Genomic DNA, 22,560 nt, shown 5'->3' with positions numbered 1-22,560 from the left:
TCGTATAGGAAGAGATTGAAGAGAGTTGGAGATAGAACTGATTCTTGGGGTACTCATTGTTAGAGTTAGAGTGTTTTGAATTTGAAGCCGTCGTGAAAGACATTGGCATGGTGGCCGCTACACCATAGACGTCCACACACACACACACACACACACACACACACACACACACACACACACACACACACACACTCGCGCGCGCGCGCGTAGGCGTGGGTTTGGTGTAACCTGCACCAGTTGGTAATAATGCAAATTTTGGTGTACTGTGTTAAGGAAGGAGTGCCTCTCTGTGATTATTTTGATGGTGGTATTGTTTGGTTTTCTTCTCTAATTCCTGTTGATGGGGGTATAGTTTTGTCTGAGCTTTAGCCTTTTTTTGGCTTATGAGGTCTACAGCTCATAGAGGAAAAGTATAAGTTAGATTACTTTACATCCTGTGGTAGATATATTTTCTTGGGTTTAATGATGTTCCTGTTGTGTGTGAGGCTACATAAATTAAGGGTGGGAGGTCATCTGCAATGAGGTTTTGGAGAGTTGTCTCCATGTTCTGTGTGAAGGCTCGCCAGTCTGCTTTCCTGCAGTTTGTGTACGGTTCTTTGGTAGTTTTGTGGATTGGGTGGTTCAGATACTTCATCAGAACGGGTCAGAGAGCAGTTCTTGTACCTTGCTCCAGGTGGTCCTTGTGTGCAGTGTTGAGGTAATGCATGACGAAGATGGTTGCTGGACGTGGTAGGTTCGGAGTCTTGTTGGCTGGTTGAGCAGGTTCAGGATACTGAGAGGATGCAGCTAGTTTATAAGTAGTTCACCTCGGTGTGTGTTTTCAACCAAGCGGGATGGCGTGCGTTGTGGTCTCCGCAGGTATAATTGTTGGTTAAATTGGCCTGGTTCTGCAGTTTGGTAGTATATTGTAGTTCATGTGTTAGGATGGGGGAAGATTAGGTTGATGTTAGAAATGTGAAGTTTCATTCTTATGGATTCTAATTCTAGTGTACTGTCATTGCCTTTGAGTATTTTTGTTTGTCCTTGTCTATTAGTTCACCTCCTTTCCTCGTTGTCTGTCGTGTGTTAGTAGGAGAGTTGATCTGGATGTGAGTCTGCTGTCTTGGAATAGGCGTTGGACTTTTGGCACCATAATCAGATCTACGCTTATGGTCCAGGGATATGCTTAATGTCACCAGCTTTCATCAGTAGTGGAGATGTTCTGTCCATCATCTCCTAGTAGTAAAGAAATATGTGTGAGATGTTTGTGTATGGCTATTTGTCTGGCATAGCAGCCGGGAACAGCGCGAGGTTGCGTTTACCATACGGTGGGAAAGGGGGCGAAGGTCCTGGGTGCATCGAGGAATGTGTGGAAAGAGATGTCGCTGAGTATAAGAACCACGAGTAATGATCTTGATGGCATGGTTTTCACGACGGTGCTCTACGAATGCGAAGCGTGGGCCATAGATAAGAAGGTACGGAAGAGAGAGAATGTGTTGGATATGACACGTTTGAGGACAGATTGTGTTGTGATCGAATAAGAAATGATAAGGTGAGAGCGAGATATCTTAGTGAGGATCACATCCACGCAACACCGTCGGGACTACTATAGTAACAAACAAACCCATGTTTGCCCCAGCTGATAATGACCTCTCTCCACACCTAGGACCTTAGCGCCCTCTGCCACTCAATGACTCACCTTCAGACCCCTTGATTCCATCTACTGCCAGTTCTACTCCAAGGTACCTTAAGTTCTTCATATACTGTTGGTTCTGTCCATTCAAATGCACACTCAGACTTTCTTATCCTGCCCCTCACTGTACCTAATTTTGTTGTTATTAATCACATTAACTCTCAAGCTCCTCCATTCACTCACACTCTCGAACTCATGCAATGAATTCTTGCGTTTTTCTTTCGAGTTCACCACCAGAGGCTTGCCATCTGCTACTAGCAACTAACTAAATCCCCTGCTGCATCCCCATCCCCTCCCCCTCCCTTCACAAAGTAGTGTAAACCCACCCTGAAGAAATTATAAACAGCAAAGGTAACTTAAAGGAAACACCCTTCAGGCAGACTCAGCTTCACCTGAAACCACTCACCCTCCTACTCGTACACATTCCTTTCCCTCCCGTTAAAAGCTCCTCACTGTCTGTAGTACCTTTCCTCCCACACATATTAGTAAGACCTTCGACAAGACCTCTCTGTCAGTCTTACCATAAAGCTTCATCCAGCTTCTTAAACACCTTACAGACACTTCTTTTTCTCCTGAAACTTTCATATAAGAATAAAAGAAGCTTCTACATCAAACACATGGTCCACACATCCTCTACCACATCTGAAGCAACTTTCTCCTCTCCACTCTGACGTTCAGTACATCCACAACCGTCTCAATCACAGCTCCTCCCTATACCTTATCAGGTATACTCAACAGATTTATACCTGTGTAATTCGACTATTCACTTTTGTTCTTCTTGCCTTTATGCAACAGCAATAGTCCTCAGGATTTTGATTACAATTTATACGTTGAAAAGATTGAACAAGTAATCCTTAAAAATGCCACACCCTTTCTTTAGAAATACCACATCAGTCCCATCCACTCCTGTCGTTTTGCCACACTTCGTATGCAGTACTTTTCAACCTCCTTTCTTTTCACCAAACTAACTGTGAATCTTTCATTCAACATACCACCTCGTCCTGAACATACTTACGCCATCCTATTATCTAACACATTCAACAGTACCTCAAAATACTCCATCTCTTATTCAACTTTTTGTTGCCACTTCCCCTATCTACTCCACTCACTGTGGCTTCCATTTTTTCCTCTGTTTCTTTTCACACTATTCAGCCCCCTTCCAAAACATTATCTACTTCTCCAGAAAGTTCTCAGATATTCTCTTGACCTATTTGTCATTTGCCCTTTTTTTTCAACTCCTTGACCTCCTGCCACTTTCTCTTATACATTTCCTACTATGTGCATTCCTTCCTTGCAGATTCCTACTATAAACTCTTAGCTTTCACTTGGAATTTAATTCCGCATACCACACAACTCGCCCGCATGTGTTTGCGCTGCTCCTCTAAATACTGTCCACTCCTCTTTCCATTGGTTTACGAATCTCACCTTTAACCAATCTCCATCCAACCTCTCGGTTTCTCTATACAAAAAGTTTTTCCCAAGGTCACTCACTTTCACCACTTCTTCCCCACGTACTTGATTTCTCTTTCCCCCAAACCGTTACAAACTTTCAGTACTCGCATTCAACAGTATATGATCGAAAACTTCCCGACATCCCACCTGTTGCCCTTCTCAAGCACGTTCACATCCAGAAGCCTCTCCATTGCAGCTGATGCCTCAGGACTCTCTACAACTTCAACTGTCGCATCACCAACGTTTTGCATACATACTGCTAACCAAGAGGATTCGATTCCCTGCATCAGCGTTCTCAAAGTACTCAATGAGCTCCTCCCAGGAAACACCCTTCTCATACATTCCTCTCGTTACAAGATGCATGCATATTCGCTGACTGTCATCCACCTCTCGTTGTTATCCATATCAGCCTTGAACTCGCTTCCTTGCACTATTTACTACAGTCCCACCGTTCCCTCATCAGGAGTGTCACCCTCTTCTTTATTCTCGCCATAAGAATAAAGAAATAGAAGCACTTTACGTACCGATCACTCACAAACCATTCTGCCCCCTTCTTCCTCAATTTGGTCTCACTTAGAGCCAAAACATTCAGCCCTCCGTCATCAAACATGGCATTTATCTCTCCATTTATCTCATCCTAGTCGTACCCACGCGCTTTCAGACACTCCAGCCTTAGCCCCTGAAGAGAAACCCTTGGTTGGTTCCTCTTTCTTCTTTCCTGTTTTAGGTAAGCGTAAACGCAAGGAAGACGAGAGAGAGGGAATGTTTCAAACCCACTCTGTTTCCTCTTCTGTTTGTTCGCCTATTACGACACGCAATAGATGTGTGGATAATCATCTTTCTTCTCTCTCCTCACTGATAAAGAGAATTTATGATTAACAGTAAATAGTTCTGAGAATTATGTATTGTCAAGTATTACGTGAGATATGAAAGCGTATGTTTTCATAACCCACGTTTATTTAAAGGAGAAAGGAAAGACATCAGCCTGGGCCAGGGAATGGAAACATGACAACCAGTGGAAGCCGATCTCACTATTCCTTTCCACACTTCCTCAATCAGTGTCTTCCAGGATTCGAACCGCCACCCCTAGTGTGTGGAAGTAAGGTATATTTAACCACTGACGACACTTTATTCAAGCCCTATGATCTGTTCATATTTACAAAGTGTTCCAGTTCGCTCATAAGAAGAAATCCCTTAATATCAATAACAAAGCTAATCTCTCTGTACAGTTCGAACACTGACAAGCAATTACGTATTTCAAATTCTTTAAAACGGACGTTCGATAATGTCATCATAGCCAAACACTCGCAACTTCTCTGACACCAGAGAGAAAACGTATCATGACTGGGCGAGTTCTCTGGTTGGATATTGATCGCCCCGTGTGGTGGGACCGGCCAAGGTAAAGTTGATCAGACCTGACGACGCACCGTAACATTACAGGGAGGGTGTTGATGCTGGGAAATGTCAGTCACTTCCCCCAGACTTTCTCATCACTAGTAATTTGTGCATGGATCATCCCCCCTAATCGTTGAATTATATCATTATCACGTTTTCCGTGTCGCTGGGGTTTCTTGAGACGGTGAGGCCCTTTGTCCTGTGCAACCTGCCAGCTGAGGGCCATTTTATGACGGGGGTAATGACAGCCATGCCCGAGTTTTTCTGCTCTGGCGCGGCGGGAAGAGGGTGTACAGCAGGGGTGTGTGTGCTTGTGTTAGAGGGTGAAACTTTGAGAATTGTTTACACCTGATGAGGCGCGTTTCTTCCATGAAACTTGTAGCGTATTGTAAAGTTTTGATAAACTAAAGTATTTGATCTACTGAAATGCGATTACCCCTTCATATATATATATATATATATATATATATATATATATATATATATATATATATATATATATATATATATATATATATGAAATATTTATATCAAAGGACCATTCACTCAGTTCAAATATATCAGGCTCTTCCAGTGTACCGGCAGCATAACTAAAACACAAGTATATGTTCTCGTACCAGAATCAGTCTTTAGTTATACGTTATCACACTAACGTTTACAATGAAAACGTTAACAATGAAAAGTAATTATGTAAATAGCACCTATGCATTCTCTCTCTCTCTCTCTCTCTCTCTCTCTCTCTCTCTCTCTCTCTCTCTCTCTCTCTCTCTCTCTCTCTTTCTGACTGTGAAAGCGTTACCTACGCATATTGTTCAAAAGCAACACTACAGAAAACTTGTATGCTCATGAGAAGAGGGTAGAAAGTATTATGTAGCGTCAAATAAGAAATGTAGACAGATGTCGAGAAGTTTGTACCATCTACAATTATCTGATTAATCTTTCTTTCTTGCTCATGGCTGACAGAGCTGTAATCAACGCTATGGACACTAACAGGGCCGTAACTAATGTTATGGACACTAACTGGGCCGTAACTAATGTTATGGACACTAACTGGGCCGTAACTAATGTTATGGACACTAACAGGGCCGTAACTAATGTTATCGACACTAACAGGGCCGTAACTAATGTTATCGACACTAACAGGGCCGTAACTAATGTTATGGACACTAACTGGGCCGTAACTAATGTTATCGACACTAACAGGGCCGTAACTAATGTTATCGACACTAACAGGGCCGTAACTAATGTTATCGACACTAACTGGGCCGTAACTAATGTTATCGACACTAACTGGGCCGTAACTAATGTTATCGACACTAACAGGGCCGTAACTAATGTTATCGACACTAACTGGGCCGTAACTAATGTTATCGACACTAATAGGGCTGTAACTAAGGCTATGAACACTAACAGGGCCGTAACTAAGGCTATGAACACTAACAGGGCGTTACCAACGCAATGGACACTAACAGGGCCGTTACTAACGCTATGGAAAATGCTTTTCTTTGTGACTTAAGTGACGCAAGATCTGATTTCTGTGGTTATCTGATTGCTACTAACCTTAATTGTTATCAGATAACCACCGTTGAGACCACTCATAGTCGATGATTATGATAGCGAAGGAAAGGATAGATTGCGATGACTGCAAGGGACGTTGGCTGTTTGGTAACGATTGCTGTATAAGCGGATTAAGCTTTAGCTGCTGGTCGTGGACGTTTGATGGCCCCCCTTTGACAGTTGCTGCAGACTAGATCTAACCAGCCCAGTAGTAACAACTGTTATGAATACTAAGGTGCCATTCATGGGCAAAGGAATGACTACCAAGAGCCCCCATGTCCAACGTTTGACCAGCAACTGTTGTGGAAAGACGATGTAGCACTTCATTGTGGACACTAATTGACAATTACCGCTCATGTCATTGACGGAATGGTAACTACAGTTAGCAAGAACTGCAGTAACTACCTTAAGGACACGATGATGGACACTGATTCACCGGGGTTCGATTCCCCGGGTGGTGAACAGCTGATTTCAGATAGCATATGTACATTTTACACGTTTGAGATGTATAAACTACCTTTGTTGAACCCACGAACTCCAGGTTTGCAGCCAGTAGCCTAATGAATGATGTATATTAAGTGAACAGCCACAGATCATTCCAAGGAAAGACTGAACATTTAGATTTTCCTTCTGCTCTAAGTTAAACTAGGCTGTTAAGTGAAACGTTAAAAAAAAAAGTTAAAAGTAGAAGTAAGATACATAGTTCTGTCGTGTTACCTTCTAATTACGAGGCTTCAGATCCCAAAACTCCTTGGTAGTATGTGTGGAGGAGGCTGTCCAAACCCGGAGATGAATAATTCTGGTGCTGGTGGTAATGCCAGTTTGTTAGATAGCGGCCTTTTGTCATTGGTTCTGGGTTAGGGGAAAGGGGAGGGAGGAGCTCCTACCCATTCCCGGCGCTCTAAGGCAGCAGGCCAAAGTAGTGTGTGTGTGTGAGAGAGAGAGAGAGAGAGAGAGAGAGAGAGAGAGAGAGAGAGAGAGAGATTTGGACAAATCTGATATCTTAGAACTTCAAGTTTTCAAGTCAAGTCAGTACGATGTCAAATGTTGTCGGTGTAACTTGCGATCTATCGTAGCGACTTGTCGATGTTTGTCTTCACTCTGGATTAGACAAATATCACTTTCCTTACACAAGTTCACGTTCTCCTAAATCATTCATACACCGATCTTCTGTTCGTCGATTTTTCATGCCTTCTGACTTCTTTTTACACGGAGTAGACTTGACCTGAAACATGTATTTAGACATGGCTTTCCTGCTCGTATCTTTCCCACTTTTAATCACTAGATCAGTCTCTATTCTGACCTGCTCTGTATCTTCCTTGGGGTCGTCCTTTTCTTACTGGAGTATCATAGATCATAAAACCAGCGAGATACAAATATTCAATACATCACTTCAGTCCAATTACACATTCAACTTGTCATGCCACAAGACCAAGCAAAAACATGAGATCTGGTCACAAAAAGAATGGGAAAATATGTAGATGTGTCCCTCACGAAAAACCAGTTCCCTTGCCTTCATACTTGAGCAACAGAGGGTTTTTCTGCCCCGTTGCCATGAATTTTACGATTATCTTTTCCACCAAAATACATTCGTCACTTGCCTGAACATGGCCACAGCAACAGCATCTCACAGTGAGCCCAGTCTTGTTGTTCGCAAAAGAAAAAAATTCAGCCCATGATCCTGTCAATGATTCTCAGGGCCATCTTAGCACTACAGCCCCTAAACCAAGTCTTACGTTGCCATGTCCACAATGCTTTGTCTACTTGTCGACATCCTAATCTTCAACAAAACTGGTTTATGCAGAATTTATAATAAAGTTCAGAAGAAATGCATCGCCAAGTTGGCTCCAATCTTTCATAATCTTTAACCCTTCCTTCATACTCCTCTGCTGTTCACACACCTCACCCCTCCAGCCCTGGCAACTTATAAGTATATAGCCCACTTCAAAATAGGGTTATCTTTTCTCTCTCTTCTGTTCCAGAGACCAATAACCCTGGGCAAACTTAAACAATAGTGTGAATGCTTTTGTTCTTACGATGCAACGAGTATGCAAAAGAGAAGGGATTGTTAATGAAGCTGATAGGATTATATAAGAGACTATTTTATCTTATTATGATCAGCACTGCATCATTCAACTGTCCAGATTCTCACCGTGAAGTCCAACTGTCAATTATATAAATACTGTCAGCTGAGTGAAGTGCATTTGCTCGTTGAGGCTGGACAGCGTTGAATGCCTTATGTGTGTGGCTGTTATGGTGTGTTACAATATATGAACACTTCCCTCGCCTGGTGAAGTACAAGATTTAGAAAGTCTGTAGAACAACAGGGGGTGAGATATAGAACTGGTCGGCATAATTGACGGGGAGGGGAGCAAGTGGCTGGTGTGATGATGGGGAGAGGAGCAAGTGGCTGGTGTGATATCTGCGACGGTCGTTTGAGGTGTCGTTTAACATGTGACTGATTCATCTTTTGGTCACTTCTTTTGCTGATGATTTTCTATGTTCATTATATGTTCAAAGTGATGCGTGCATCTCTAATATAGGATTGAGTGCATAAAGACCGAGCCAGAGTGTATATGAATACCATGGTGAGGCTATAATCTACCTGATATCTTATCAAAACGTTTATTTTATCTGGCAGTGGCTTTACTCAGTGGGACGGATCCATATAGCAGATGATATTTGAATGTGGTTCTTGTGTGGATATGGGTGTATCGGAAGGTAACAAGAGGGAGTGAAACAGATAGACGAAGAAAGAGATATAAAGGGAAAAGTGACCATCCATGTACCCTGAAAGATTCTGTTCATAGAATGAATGAGGGAGTTCCCCTATAGCTATGAGGCGAGAACCATATGGTGACTGAATAAAAGACATATTTAAGGTTAGAAATCTAAAACTACTTATATTTTAAAGATAAGTTAATCCTCGTTCATACGAGCCTGCACTGAAGTCATAGTTATGCTTACATAGCTCATGTTGGGTCGCAACGATATGCCTAATCATCTTTCGTGGTAAGACATTGGTTAGAATGAAATGATCGTTGCTCAGAATTCTGCGTTGTGAATACTATTGATTTCCTATCTGTAAACTCTCTTGTCTTTGTGTGTGTGTGTGTGTGTGTGTGTGTGTGTGTGTGTGTGTGTGTGTGTGTGTGTGTGTGTGTGTGGGCGTCTTCTAAATGGGTATCTTGTATTTCAAGACGAGGATCTCTCCAATGAAAGTGATTCCAGCAACTGCGAAGATTATGAGGAGGAGCATCAGAGGTCCCTGCATGTGTGTGAGGGTGAGGGCCATGATGCTGCCGCCAGACTGGTTCTTCTTGTCCACCTCCTCCTCCTGCTGCTGCTGCTGTTGAGCCAAGTATTCCTGCTGCCTCTCTTGGCTTTTCCGACGGATCTGTCTCAACACATCCTCGCTCCACTTCTCATACAGGCCACCCTGGAGTCGAAAACTGATATGGAAATGAATGTTTGAATACATGTATTTTCTGGTGGGAGGTGGTTTGTTCTAGTGAGTGATAAGAGCGTAAGAGAGGAGGCGTGGTAATAGAGTGGGGTTGAAAGAGCTGAGGAGGGTGTACTGAAATGGTTAGGACATATGAAGAGAATGAGTTAGGAGGGATTAATAGAGAGGATGGGACAAGAAGACCAAATTGGAGAAGTAAGGATGGAGTGAAAAAGATTTTAAGTGAAATAGGACTGAGCATGCAGGAGGATGAAAGGCATGCACGGGATGGAGTGTATTGGAACGAATTGGTGTACAGGGTGTTGACGTGCTGTCAGTTGAATGAACCAGGAAATGTGAAACGGCTGAGGAAAACCCTGTAAACGTCTGTGTGGCCTGGCTGTGGACAGGAGGCTATGATTTCGCTGCATTAGACACGACAGGTAGAGAATGGATGTGAGTGGATGCGGCCTTTCTTCATTTGCTCCTGCCGCTACTTCGCTAACGCAGGGAAACAGCAATCAAGTATGAAAGTTAGTATATGTGTGTGTGTGTGTGTGTGTGTGTGTGTGTGTGTGTGTGTGTGTGTGTGTGAGTGTGTGTTTGTGTGTGAATAGTATGCACTTCCATGGTACATGCAAATTCCATCACAGTTAGGATTAATAGCCCTGCCACATCTGTGAGAGCTTGTGATGCGTTGTAAGAACTTAGGTATCAGTGCCCATGATAGAGAAGAGGCTATACACTTACAAGTATTGGAATACCCTCCTTATTATGTACATAAGCAACGAGACATCCATGGAGCATTTTTCCCATCAGGCACACAGATACTGGTAGATAACGATCTATTGATCATTACTGTCAGACAGTTAGGTTTAACAACATGAAATCGTGCTTCAGCAACATGCGGTTCCGAAGCACAAAAAATGCCAGATGGATAGATAGATATACACTGAAGTTACTGAAGCCTGCCACTGATGCTCACACCTTTCAGCATCACTTTTTGACGTCTGTCATGGCAGTTGATCAATACAGACTACCGTAACCCTTACCTCAATAATGGATATAAGACAGCGGTCTAGCTGAGGTTTGTAGGGGGCGTCGTGAGGGATGGGCCAACCCGATGGTCCAGGGAAGATCGACTCTTGGGCAAGGTACAGCGGTGTGGTACCGTCCACTTGTGTGAAGTGCTCGGCGATCATGTTGGCCATGTAGCGTCGAACATGTATTGGTGCTGTGCTGTGGCAGACGTGATTGCTGGATTAGAACCACAAATGGTCACTTTATCTCCATGTTGGATAAGGTCGTCATGAACTGAATGGATGATAGCTATTGTTTTCTTAATATCTACCTTTTTCCTAGTCCTGTTACAGTTTGTTATGGTAATCTCCTTATTGTTGTGATTGTTGGCTCTTGCCCTCATTGATTTTGTTACAGTACATGGTGAGCTGTGGTTTTGGTGCATTGTACATGACAGATAGAGAATGGATGTGAGCGAATGTGGGCCTTTCTCCGTCTGTTCTTGGCACTGCATCACTAACACGGGGAAACGGCGAACGCGCATGAAAAAAGTTTACTCTTTATATCAACGTTAAAGATGTAATGTGTTTGTATAACTTTTTTCACTTCTCTCTATTTACCCTTTTGCTTTGCAGTTATGATAATTAGGGCTCGGTCATGTGATTGAATTGATTATTTCCCGTAAGGAATTCTGCTTTGTTTTATACAATTTACATTTTTCTTATATTTTAGGACTTATGCAATGTCTTATGGACCCTTTTCAGTCAGTAGATTGTCTTAAGGTGCTCAAACCTTAATATTTTAGCTACTGATCTTTGAGCATTTTATTTTGGCCTTGTAGCGTTAGCCCATGATGTCAGACCCAACTGCTACCCACACTGGGATCATGTCGGGGAGGTTCAAGTCTCAACCCTAGATAGCCACTCGAGGCTGTGAAAGGAGAAGATAAAGAAATTCTCTGACTTTATTCTCGATCTGTTGCCGTATACTTACAGGTGGTCATATTCGAGTTGTTATATCTTAACTGAGACTTTGCGTCATAGAACTTAAAAGTCTCTTGAAGTGGTGTTGTTTACACACGTTTCGATTTCACTGTAATGATTTATCAGACATCCCCACAGGTGCTAATCTTACAGGGAATTCTAGCAAGAGACGTAAATCATCAGCTACAATTTGAGAAAATAAGGGGTACTAATGAATTTTTTTCTTAGAAAAATTCAAAGATTTTTCCCTTAGAAAAATTCAAAGATTTTTTTTTTCTTTAAGAACCATCGAAAAATGGCACCTAATTCAATCGTCCATGATTGAAGGTCGCTGCTGGTATACTTGAGAATCTTCTTTCGTGATCTCAGCTCAGGAATCGGTTCCTAGATCCTGTCCCCCCACTTCCTTCACCGTTCATCATTCATTATATACTAATCAGACTACTTTCCTGATCTATCATTTGCATTCCATACTCTTTTTCCACTAGTCTATAAGCAGGTCAGTGTACGGTGTACATCTTTTAAGTATTTATGGGTTTGCTTCTAAATATCGTTTCAGTATGTCTTTTGGAGATGTGCTTGAAACTTGGTTATTAATTACACGTACCAGAGTAGAGGCATTTAGGTCAAACATTCTAAATGATTGTCTGCACTTACTTCTGTTCCGTTGCCATCTGTAGCCCTTCCTTTGCTCCAGGACCAATCACCATCAGCTTAGCCAGTTTCTTGTAGACCTCAGAATCTGAAGCTGCGAAAAATGTAAGCCAGTCTTCTCCAAACTGTGGCATCGTGACACTGGTAAGGTGAGGGGGAAAGCAAAGAAACTTGGTTTGATGCAGGGCATTCTACGTATCATTAAACATCCTACTGATGAAAAATTTTGGTCAGGTTAAAAGTTGGTTGATTGGTTGGTTGGCTGTTTGGCCTTTGGGCCTATCAACTACCAGGGTTATGAAGTCCGTCAACGAAAGTTACATCCACCAACCGAAAAATCTTTAACACCTTTTTAAGGCGCTTGTGCTCAAGTTACCCATGTTCTGTGTGCGTGTAAGAAGCATGTCTGTTGCCTTAAACATTTACACGGCGATTATGTTTTAAGATTTATGGACAAGCCTTTAACACTTTACCACATCGGAGGTCCTTTTAAGAGAAACTTTTAAGACAATAAGCGGGATACAACATGGATTCAAAGATGTGTCATACGTCACAAACCTCTTAGACATATTTGAGTGACCATCGCTCTATACAAAAGAGGAAGGTACGTGGCATTTGTTTAATCGGACTGTCAAATAGCATTTGATACTGTATCAGACATTAGGGTGGTAAAACAACTGGATCTTTAGGGAGACATAGAGTGAAAATTTCTTAAATGGGTAGAAAATTCACCTGATTGGTAGGGAAGATAGGGCGCATGTTAGCGGAGCCTTCTTGGAGTTAGTTCGGGTCATCAGTGACGTGGAGCAAGACTTAGTCCTGGGATCAGATCCTCTTCTTCGTCTATGTACATGACGTGACAGAAGGACTGAAATCGTACCTGAATATCTTTGCGGATGATACTAACGTCAGGAAGGATTTAAAGATCAAGGAGGATTGCATCAGCTTCTATGCTTCGCTTCTGGTAAGCTAAATTGGTACTGAAATACGTATCTAAGTATTTATCAAGGCTGCTGTGGTTATTCCATAAATTTCTAAGTGACGTGGTTTAGGATTTCGTGGTGAAGTTTATAAAGACATTCAAGGGAGGAAAGGGGAGAGTGTGAGAGTATTAGACAGTCGCCTTTGTCATTAAACTAAGAAAAGTTGTTTGTGAAGTGAGTGAAAGAACATTGTATGGTGCATCTTTATTGCTTTTTGGATTAACATTTCCAGAAACCCTCCCAATGACTGTTAAAGCAAAAGTGAAGAGCTCATTGCTCATTGCGATATCTCAAAATTTTGTATATAACGGTTATGATAGATATCAATTATTTGCATTTCATTCGATATTTTTTTCATCGAAATCATCGATATGTATGCACTATAACCCGTCCTTATTATCTGCATGTTATATATCCATGAAATTAGACTAAAACCACATTCGTTTTGCGATTGCTTATTTCAGTTAGTGTCTAGGATAAAGAAACAGCTGTTGAACTCTTGTCTGATGAATGAGATTGAAATCATCTATATCAGAAGAAGCAGGTACAGAAGGTATCCACATATGCTTTCATGTCAGTATCCCGTTCATTCTCCGTTTCCCGTTTTCTTTCGGCAATAACGTCCGCTTATGAGCGCATTTCCCATTCTCTCACGTTCAGTCTTAACGACGAGGAAATAGTGATTAACGGTAGTGAAATGATGTGAATTTACCTATCGACGGTGTCGACCATTTGCTCGACGGTCTCGGGTCGAGGTGGGTACTTGGGCAGGGTGAGGGCGGCGATGAGGTTGCTTCGGTAGGCCGTCCCGATGACGAAGGAGAACACCAGCCACACCGCCACCAGCAGGCGGCTGGAACTGCTGTTGAGGAGCCGCAGTGGAAGGTTCTGGCCCACCACTATCCCCATCACCTCCAGCACACTCGGGCCCAGTGACGTTCTCCCTCCTGCATCTCGTGCCTTTCCTCGAGTACTTATCTGGGCCAGATTATAGCGTATGGATTATGATTATTGTTATCTAAATTACTTACAAGACAGGGGTAAAAAATATCTTATGCCCATACCTATACATAAGACACATGAGTACACAGTGGTATACAAATATGTATAGGAATGTATGATGGTGTTTATAGACAGATATTGCATGTTCATTTGTCTGTGCTAATGATACATTCCTAAACTGCGGGCTTTTGGTGAAGGATTTTAGTATCGATTTAGAAAAAAAGAACCTTGATGCAGACCAAACTTCGCTAGGAACCACTCATCCGCTTCCCTCACTAGCGCACAAATGTCGTTCTTTTCGACGAAAGATCACTCCATTTCGCAAAAGTTCATGTGACCTATAGATTCGTAGCATCCTCTACAAGGTCTCTTCGTTGCTGTCTTTCCCTTTTTCAAGATTCATAAATGCCACAAACAATTTACTCTTTTTCTCCAAGTGTTTCTCACAATAGATCTTCAGACATCGAGAAAGACACACCCTTTTCCTCTTCTGAACACACATATCTCCTCTATAATCAGATTTCTGGTACACGCAACCACCATCTCAAAAAAAAACTTTGTCATTCTCTTTTTTCTCTTTGCAAGTCTGTCCATCAGCCCCAGTCACTCGTGTATACTTTTTTTTCTCAGAACATATGCTATTCAGTTAATGGTTTCGTAACACTTTTGTTTACTAAACTTCCTTACCATATAAACGATAGCGGGGATAAGGAGCAGTACCGTCAGCACGGCAGCCCACACGTCGTTGGTCAGCGGGTAGTAGAGGCTCTGCCAGCTAGGCTTCAGGCTAGGCTTGGCCATGCTGAACGTTGCTTGGCTGAATTCGTAGATGTGGGTGAAGTCGTACCGCTTCGCTCGCTCCGGGAAAATGATGTAGTACACCGGCACCAAGAATGATTCTCGTTGCATCATCTTGTCTAACACCTGAGGAGGAACCAAAGCATTTGCGTGGAAATGTCATAATGGGCCATTTTTCAGGACCCATCAGGAAACAGGAGTTTCTCTGTATATCTTTCATCTTTTCATATTTATTCTGTTGAATTACGATTCGGCGGCCGTAAAAGCTATGGCATTGCCCTGTCCTTCCACTGCGGTATGGTTGAAATATAGTAATATCTCATTACGCCTTTTTGCTTATCTGGAATTGACTAACCGCGTCATAACTACATCCTAGATGCGTTAAACTTATGAATTTGAAACGTCACCTCATCCCACGACGTCGTAGGAATAACGTCAAAGACAAAGTTAAGATGTTCGTGAGTGGTCTTGAACGCTAGGTAGTCACTGCCAATGTACTTCGTACCGATGTTTCCGTCGGGGTCCTTCTCCTCCACCTCATCCCAGTATGGTGGCCACGGCAGGATGGTGACATTCACTGTGGCTCCATGGAAGCTGTGGAGAAAGAGGATTGAACTGTGATCGATCATAAGAGGAAGAGAATTAAAATCAACCTCATAGTCTGACTATCATTTTCGCCCCCCGAACCTGTAATTCGGTGTTGTAAATAGGTGGCACGAGAGCATCAGTTTCTTTCCTTATTGTATATATCAGTGTAATGTAGCAAGTAGTAGGTGTGGCTGCCTTCGATTCTTAGGCATATGAACTAGCTACCCGTTTGCAACGAGGAGAACAAAGGACGACCCACCCGATGCAATAGTGAGTGAAGACTCAAACCCACAACCTCTATCTTCGTAGGTGGATGCTTCTAACCTTACACGTAGCATGCTAATGATTAATTTTTGGCCATCGTAAGGGATCAGTTGACATAAGGGTTTTGGCCATCGTAAGAGATCAGTTGACATGAAGGTTTTGGCCATCGTAAAGGATCAATTGACATGAGGGTTTTGGCCATCGTAAGGGATCAGTTGACATGAGGGTTTTGGCCATCGTAAAGGATCAGTTGACATGAGGGTTTTGGCCATCGTAAGGGATCAGTTGACATGAGGGTTTTGGCCATCGTAAAGGATCAGTTAACATGAGGGTTTTGGCCATCGTAAAGGATCAATTTACCGGAGGGATGAGTGTCTAAAGCTCTGTGTTTTAATCAAACGATTCTCTGCTGACGACGTAAGCTAATAACTTATAACAATTATGGATGAAATGTAATTTATGATGTTTACAATGACAATATCCATTCCAACATGGTGGAAACATATTTTCAGTTTGTATCACAATGGCCTGTCGACGGTTGTCGTAAAACTCAAAGTATGGTTTTTTTGAATCTGTCTACTCCTTACAATGATTCGTAACACAGAATCTCTTAAGTGATGTTCATGAAGATGCATTTGAATATAAGCTATCACTGATTTATAGAATCATTCTTAATATATACCAGTGAGGAATTCTAGACTAGGGAAACTTAGCAAGACATTCACATACTTCAAGAACTTCTCGGGGAAAAGAGAGAGACCATCGAGGAAAATAATGCCTCGCTGTAGTGACCAAACAGCAACCTTCACCACTTGGGCTCCGTCTGAGCTATACGGCAGGTGGGTGTACATCCTGAAACTTCAAGGAGAGTAAAGAGATACGATGAGCAGTCTTATTCATATCTGAAATTTAATGATCCAAAATTCACATTCTCTCCTCAAGTTAAGTGGTTAAAGCGGCAACAGACAAGTACTAAACAAATTATTTTGTAACAGTAATTTGATTGGTATTTCTTTACATGTCTCGGTAGGGTTGATAAGCGTTGAATACGAGATGCATTTCTTTAGGATTATGGTGGCTCTTCTCTATAGAGCATACTGTTTTAAGGCAGTATATTCACATCATATACTTGATTTTAAGCATATTGAGAAAAACATATCAGGAAAGCGAGGCTACTGATGTGAGGCCAGAACCTAGAAGATTTTTCAAAATCCCTCGACCGTTGTGTCATATTGTTTAACACAATATTGTAAGGATAATTTTTTTCTTCTTTGTTAGGTGTACGTACACATATCTCTATTTAACTAACTCTCTTATGGGCCAACTCTCGACCTCATCTCGTATTCATTTTGAATGTTTTCTGACGATATAGATCATAATAAGCCTTGTCAGAAATCTCTTCGTCTTCGATAATGCCCGAGAATGGTTCAGAAACTTTTTGTTGAAGTACACATTTGTCTGAGAAGATTTAAGCTTCACTTGTCAACATAAATACAGTTCATACAGGCGAGCTACTTCTTATATCCTCATCGTTCGCCTTCTATGTATACCTGAGGTTCGGTGCCGTGTTCTCTAGGTTGAGGAAGATGGTGTTCATCATGGAGAAGGTCCAGTGGGCGGGCAGGAGGGTATGGAGCTGTGGGAGGGTGAGACTGGTGACCACCAGCAGCCTGGTGGCCCACACCAGGAGGCGGCCCTTGAGGGAGGACTTGGCGAAGGAGGAGAGGAAGGCCGGGTCGTGGCTCACTACCACCACCTTCACGCACCACGACCCCAGCCGCACCTGAACATAGCAATCAGTTACAATTACGTGAGAGTAAATTTTCCCGCCTTGACTTTAGTGTAAGACCCACTAACTTTCATCAAATTGGTAAACGGGAGTTTTTTTGCGAAAAGGGCAAATCACTTTATAGTTTTAACACTTTGGGTTATATGAACGTTAGCTGATCATAATCTTTGATTCCAGAAATCGACAACTCACAGAAAATGACATCTTGGCGTCAGCAGACACTCTTCCCTTTTTCATAAACCCAACATCTGTAGAATTAAATCAAGAGGCTTTCAAACCTCGGATATAAGAAGAAATATATGATAGGTGCCACCAAGCATATTATTGTTTACAAAGATTTTGTTCCATTGTAAGACTACATTTTCGAGACAAAAGTTACGAGATCTTGCAATTTTGATTACCGTTTATTTCATCAAGACTGTGAGAACACCTAATGCCTCTCAACAGCAAGGATTCGAACCTCGTACCATTTGCATGGAAACTGGGGATACCCCTTAAGAGCAAGGATTCGAACCTCGTACCATTTGCATGGAAACTGGGGACACTAACGCACTGTAAGAGTGATTTGACTGATTTGCTGTAGGAAAACCATACCAGCCATAGTATTAGTATGATTGACCTACCTTTCTCCGCGATATTATAAAAGAGAACATCATTTTTCATTAATATTGTGATAAATTAGCAGGCAAGCACTAACGAAAAGTAAAGAGGGGTTAACTAAGTGGAGAGGTAGTGTGTGTGACCTAAATCTTCTCCACGAAAGATGAATGACGTGGTCGTTTATAAAGTAGTGTGTGCGAGACCCACCGACCAAACTCTGCAGTAATGAGAAAACCCACTTTTCCCTCAGGAGTGGTATTACGCGAGTGACTTACCCGTCGAGCCTCACCGACAAGCCGAGTGAGTTCTGCCGACGTTTCATTTGCGTCCAGGGTGTCTGCCGTCACCTCGAACACTGTCAGCCCCCAGAGGGATAGCTCCTCACTGCTCACAGTCTGAGAGATTATATCAGTCATTTACTAGATTAATCAAACAACGAAGGAACAGGTTTACAGTCATTTGTGTGATCAGTTATGCTGCTATTCTTTGATTTTTCAAATTAATCCTGATGAATTTAGAACCTTAATATGCTTATGAAGGATAAATAGAGCGCATTACTCCTTAGAATAATGTTTATCCATCTCACTTTACTGTCTAAGAATAGAGTCGAATGTAAGTAATTCCGTTTTGTATTGTTAATCTTCTGCTGAATTTAGATCAACATCAGACAGTTGTAGAAGACAGTCAAACATTATTAATTGTAACCCTGGACACAGTCGAGAATTACACTACAGCCGATAATGCCCTTGAGGCAACTGTATGAATAATTGTGCCAAGTCCTCACTGCATCCCTCTTTAGGTTGAAGTGTCTCACCGTATAATCACAAAAGCGCTTGCTGGCTTACTTACTGCCTCACCACACAGGCCGGAGCTAGACACCTAATAGTCGCTATGACAGCAGGCCAAAGGTGCCTAAATGCTAGAGAAGTATACACACCGTTTGAAAACATGCATTAAGAGTATACATCACCTTGAGGATAGGAGACAGGGAAGTGGCACCGTCAGTGAGGAGGATGAGGGAGCAGGAGGGCTGAGATGTGGCCTCTAACACGGCGCTCACTGCCTCGCCAACATTCTCCTCTATATCTGTGTGTTTGTCAATGGAAAGGATTGTTTAACCACATGCTAGTACGGCATATTGCATTAACTTTATGCTATTACTAATTACATTTAGGTAATCATGGTGAATCACATCGCTTCCGTTGTAAGTCATCTTGGATGTGACCAGTTATCACAAAAATTATATTCAAGTTTGAATTCATATGGAGAAAAGGATGTGAATTCAGAAGTTGCCGGATACACTCGTGTCGAGACTTTCATAGTGGAAAAATATCACATCCACTCACCGTTTACCGCTGTCATAACATGTTCTGTGAGACTATTACCGCCCATAGTTGATTTTGATCGAGTCTCTGTAACACTGAGGAATCGCATGAAATATCAGCGTCGCCTAAGTGGAGAGTGAAGCATAAAATGTGCTTACAACAGACTGAAGGTCGACTGTGTAAATGAGGCCTTTGAAAAAAAGATATAGCACTGACGAAGTGGAACATTTGACATGACATAATGATACTGCGTATGAAGTATGCACAGGTTTATGTCCAGATGTGAGTATCATAGAGAGAGATGATGGTTCGAAGAACTGGATTCGTGACTTATAATGAATAAGCCACACAGGCTGAAGGTTCTTTCCATCCGCTGGTCTGGCAGGTGTGGTATAAAGAGAATATCGCATACCATGATAAGTCAGCTGTTTAGATCAACACGAGAAGCTTGCAAGGAGTGATTGTATCAATGTATTACCGTTTGCTTATTATAACCAATAAATGTCCTACTAGCAAAAAGGTTGCAAATTTCAGTGACTTCTAATGCGTGTTTAGACTGAGTGACGAGATGGTTATGAGACACTAGACGCAACAAGAAAAGTTTTCCTTGCTATAACTTCTGCCATAGAAATTTATGAGAAGAAATGTAACACCAGATGAATGTATGAACTAAATTTTGAAGTTGATGCCATCACAAAACATTGCATAAACTCTGAATTAAAACTAATTTGGGTAACTTGGCAGATGAACTGAGAGAGTACAGTACAGAAGACAGAGAGAAAACGTGCAAGATGACAAAAGAACAAAGCCCGTAACAGTTTTCTATTTGGAGACTCTTTGAGAAATCAGAAAGTACTCGCATCCATGAAGTTTGGATGCTGAAGAAAATAAAAGTCTGTCACGATACGAGAAATAGATAGCTCAAGAAGGCTAGTGATGCTTTCTCCAGGACTTCTGGATAACATTCTCGTATAAACGAAATTGACTCAGCATCCTGGCTCATTGCTTATTTTGAAAAAAATGTATCCATCTTCAGTTGTCGGTCTTTGGAATAATCGCATTTCTTTCCTGCGGTTTAGTGAGCTGGTACCTCGTCACAAGCCGGTAATATCAAGCACTGTATTACAGTGTTAAGACGGAGCCTACGTGAGTACTTGAGGAGATAATTCTTAGTGATAAGAGAAACGCTTGTAGTAAGGGTAGTGCGTGCCCACGGAAATGAAGGAGGAACCTAGACACGGTGTTAAGCTGGCAACTGCTCGAGTACAGAGACAGTTTAGTTGCACTGGTGAGCGGAAACTTGAGGCGAGTATGAGAACAGCTTGATCACTGTGGTGGACGAACAGTTTGAGGGTAGGAACAGTTAAACTGAAATTCACCGTCGCGATGGTACGAAAAGTTTGGTCGCAGTGGTGAGCTGGTATTATCGTGAGTGTGTGAGAGAGCCGCGTAGCTACAGTGGTGAGTGGTCACTTACGGAAGTGTAGGAGGAGCATGGCCACAGCACTAGCCAGATGAAACATCATCACCACTGCACTGAGCTTCATTGGATAACCTCGTCGTCGGTGTGGACACATGCCATGTGAAGAACGAGGAAAGTCTGCGAGTAAAAAAAAAAATGAAAAAAGCGTTGGAGAAGGAGTTCAATGCTTTCGCTAAAGCCTACCAACACTAGTGAAGGGGAAGCATGAGCGATCAGAGTCTTCTTATCAAGAGTCTGGAAAGTGAATGGGAAGCCTGGTTAACATCCTCAAAAGACAGGAATTCAATTGAAGAAAATGAAAATAATATTAGTCATCCTCATTTCAACAAACACTTGAATCGGTAGAAAAGAAAACAAACACGTGGCACTAAAAGTAAATATTTTAGTAGTACGTAAGTCCGGGAAACAGGAAAAATGCAACAATCAGTTGCTCTGTTCTTTGAAGTAGAACCGAGGTACTATCTACCGTGACTGGGTTAGGTGGAACGTTTGTCATTCAGTATTGTACAATACTTTCACTGTGGCGTAAAGGAACCTTTATGATATTTTGTTTCGTACGAAATATATTTTATTTCATGGACAGAGCGGCATGAAGCTTCTTGTAATGACAGAGGTGAAAAATGCAACTCACCTTCTGAGACCCGATCTCCACACAAAATGTTAAAAGTTTCTGACGTTGGGTTTGTAGGGGAAAGCAACTCCATACTCTTGTTGCTGTTTTATTATCATTATCATTATTATCATCGTTATTATTGTTATTATTAGGCACATAGGAAAATTGATGATAGAAGCGCACAGAGCGAAACATAAACATTTTCCATTATGTGATGATTATAACCAATTAGGGAAACCTGTTATTGTTTTGCTGCATAATGGAAACGTCATTAACAGTCCTCCAGATAACTTATATAATGCTGACATGTTTTTGGTTATGTATGTGCACTCTAGATGTATAGACTACCAAGGTCAGTGAGGCTATTGAGTGAAGTTTTGATAGGTCTTGGCACGTGATTGTCCTGCAGATGTTCAAGACACGCACTCACACTTTATATATGGCACTTCGAGGTTTAATTGGTTGGTTAGTTATTTGCCCATTAGGCTAATCGACTGCCAGAGTCATTAAGGACGTCGAGTTTACTTATTAGATACCATTCGAGTAAAACTTCACCACCTTGTTCAAGATTTCACGATGGTGCTATGAACATATATGTTCTCACTGTCTATGTTACCCATGATTTTCGTTGGCTTGTTGAAGTCTACAGCAGCCACACTGTTGGAGGTAATTAGGCATGCCCGTGTTGTTTGATGGTTGTTTAAATGTTTAGGCTTTCAGACCCGCTGACAACAAGGATTATAAAGTCCCTCGCCACTGCATTATAAGAAACCAATCAGAATAATATCTTAAAACACCTTCTTCAGATGTTGAAGACTGTTATAAGGCCATACAAGTCAGTTTTGTTGTAAGGTAAATTTAGGTCATTTCTTCACATATCTTTACATATGGATTGAAAACAGTGAGGTGTATTACTACGTTACCAGCCAATAAGGCT

The 22,560-nt window shown here is 41.9% G+C and overlaps 2 protein-coding genes across 2 annotated transcripts in view; one reads left to right on the top strand and one right to left on the bottom strand.

The window, feature by feature from the left end:
- LOC139753974 (ionotropic receptor 21a-like) overlaps positions 1–22,560 on the top strand; it is a 289,988-nt gene that overhangs the window by 164,473 nt on the left and 102,955 nt on the right. The gene's annotated exons all lie outside the window — the stretch shown is intronic.
- On the bottom strand, positions 9,208–15,490 carry LOC139753972 (ionotropic receptor 93a-like). Its single transcript, XM_071670931.1, has 6 exons — positions 15,369–15,490; positions 14,851–15,087; positions 13,874–14,139; positions 12,182–12,319; positions 10,574–10,760; positions 9,208–9,515 (listed from the first exon to the last, which is right to left on the bottom strand). Exons 2-6 carry the CDS (start codon positions 15,073–15,075, stop codon positions 9,252–9,254), a joined length of 1,080 nt encoding a protein of 359 aa, XP_071527032.1. The 5' UTR covers positions 15,076–15,087; positions 15,369–15,490; the 3' UTR covers positions 9,208–9,251.

Source organism: Panulirus ornatus, chromosome 16 (assembly GCF_036320965.1).
Source record: "Panulirus ornatus isolate Po-2019 chromosome 16, ASM3632096v1, whole genome shotgun sequence".
Lineage (NCBI taxonomy): Eukaryota > Metazoa > Arthropoda > Malacostraca > Decapoda > Palinuridae > Panulirus > Panulirus ornatus.
Note: the sequence above shows the minus strand (reverse complement) of the source record. Positions and strands in the feature narration are given on the sequence as shown.

Bases quoted from the DNA above. Each gene is read 5' to 3' on its own strand.
- LOC139753972 (XM_071670931.1), bottom strand. From the start codon at position 15,075: ATGATGCAACGAGAATCATTCTTGGTGCCGGTGTACTACATCATTTTC. The intron at 10,761-12,181 runs GTAAGTGCAGAC...CGTCTGCCACAG, and splicing joins CAGATGGCAACGGAACAGAA to CACAGCACCAATACATGTTC. The intron at 9,516-10,573 runs GTAAGGGTTACG...TTTCGACTCCAG, and splicing joins GTCTTATATCCATTATTGAG to GGTGGCCTGTATGAGAAGTG.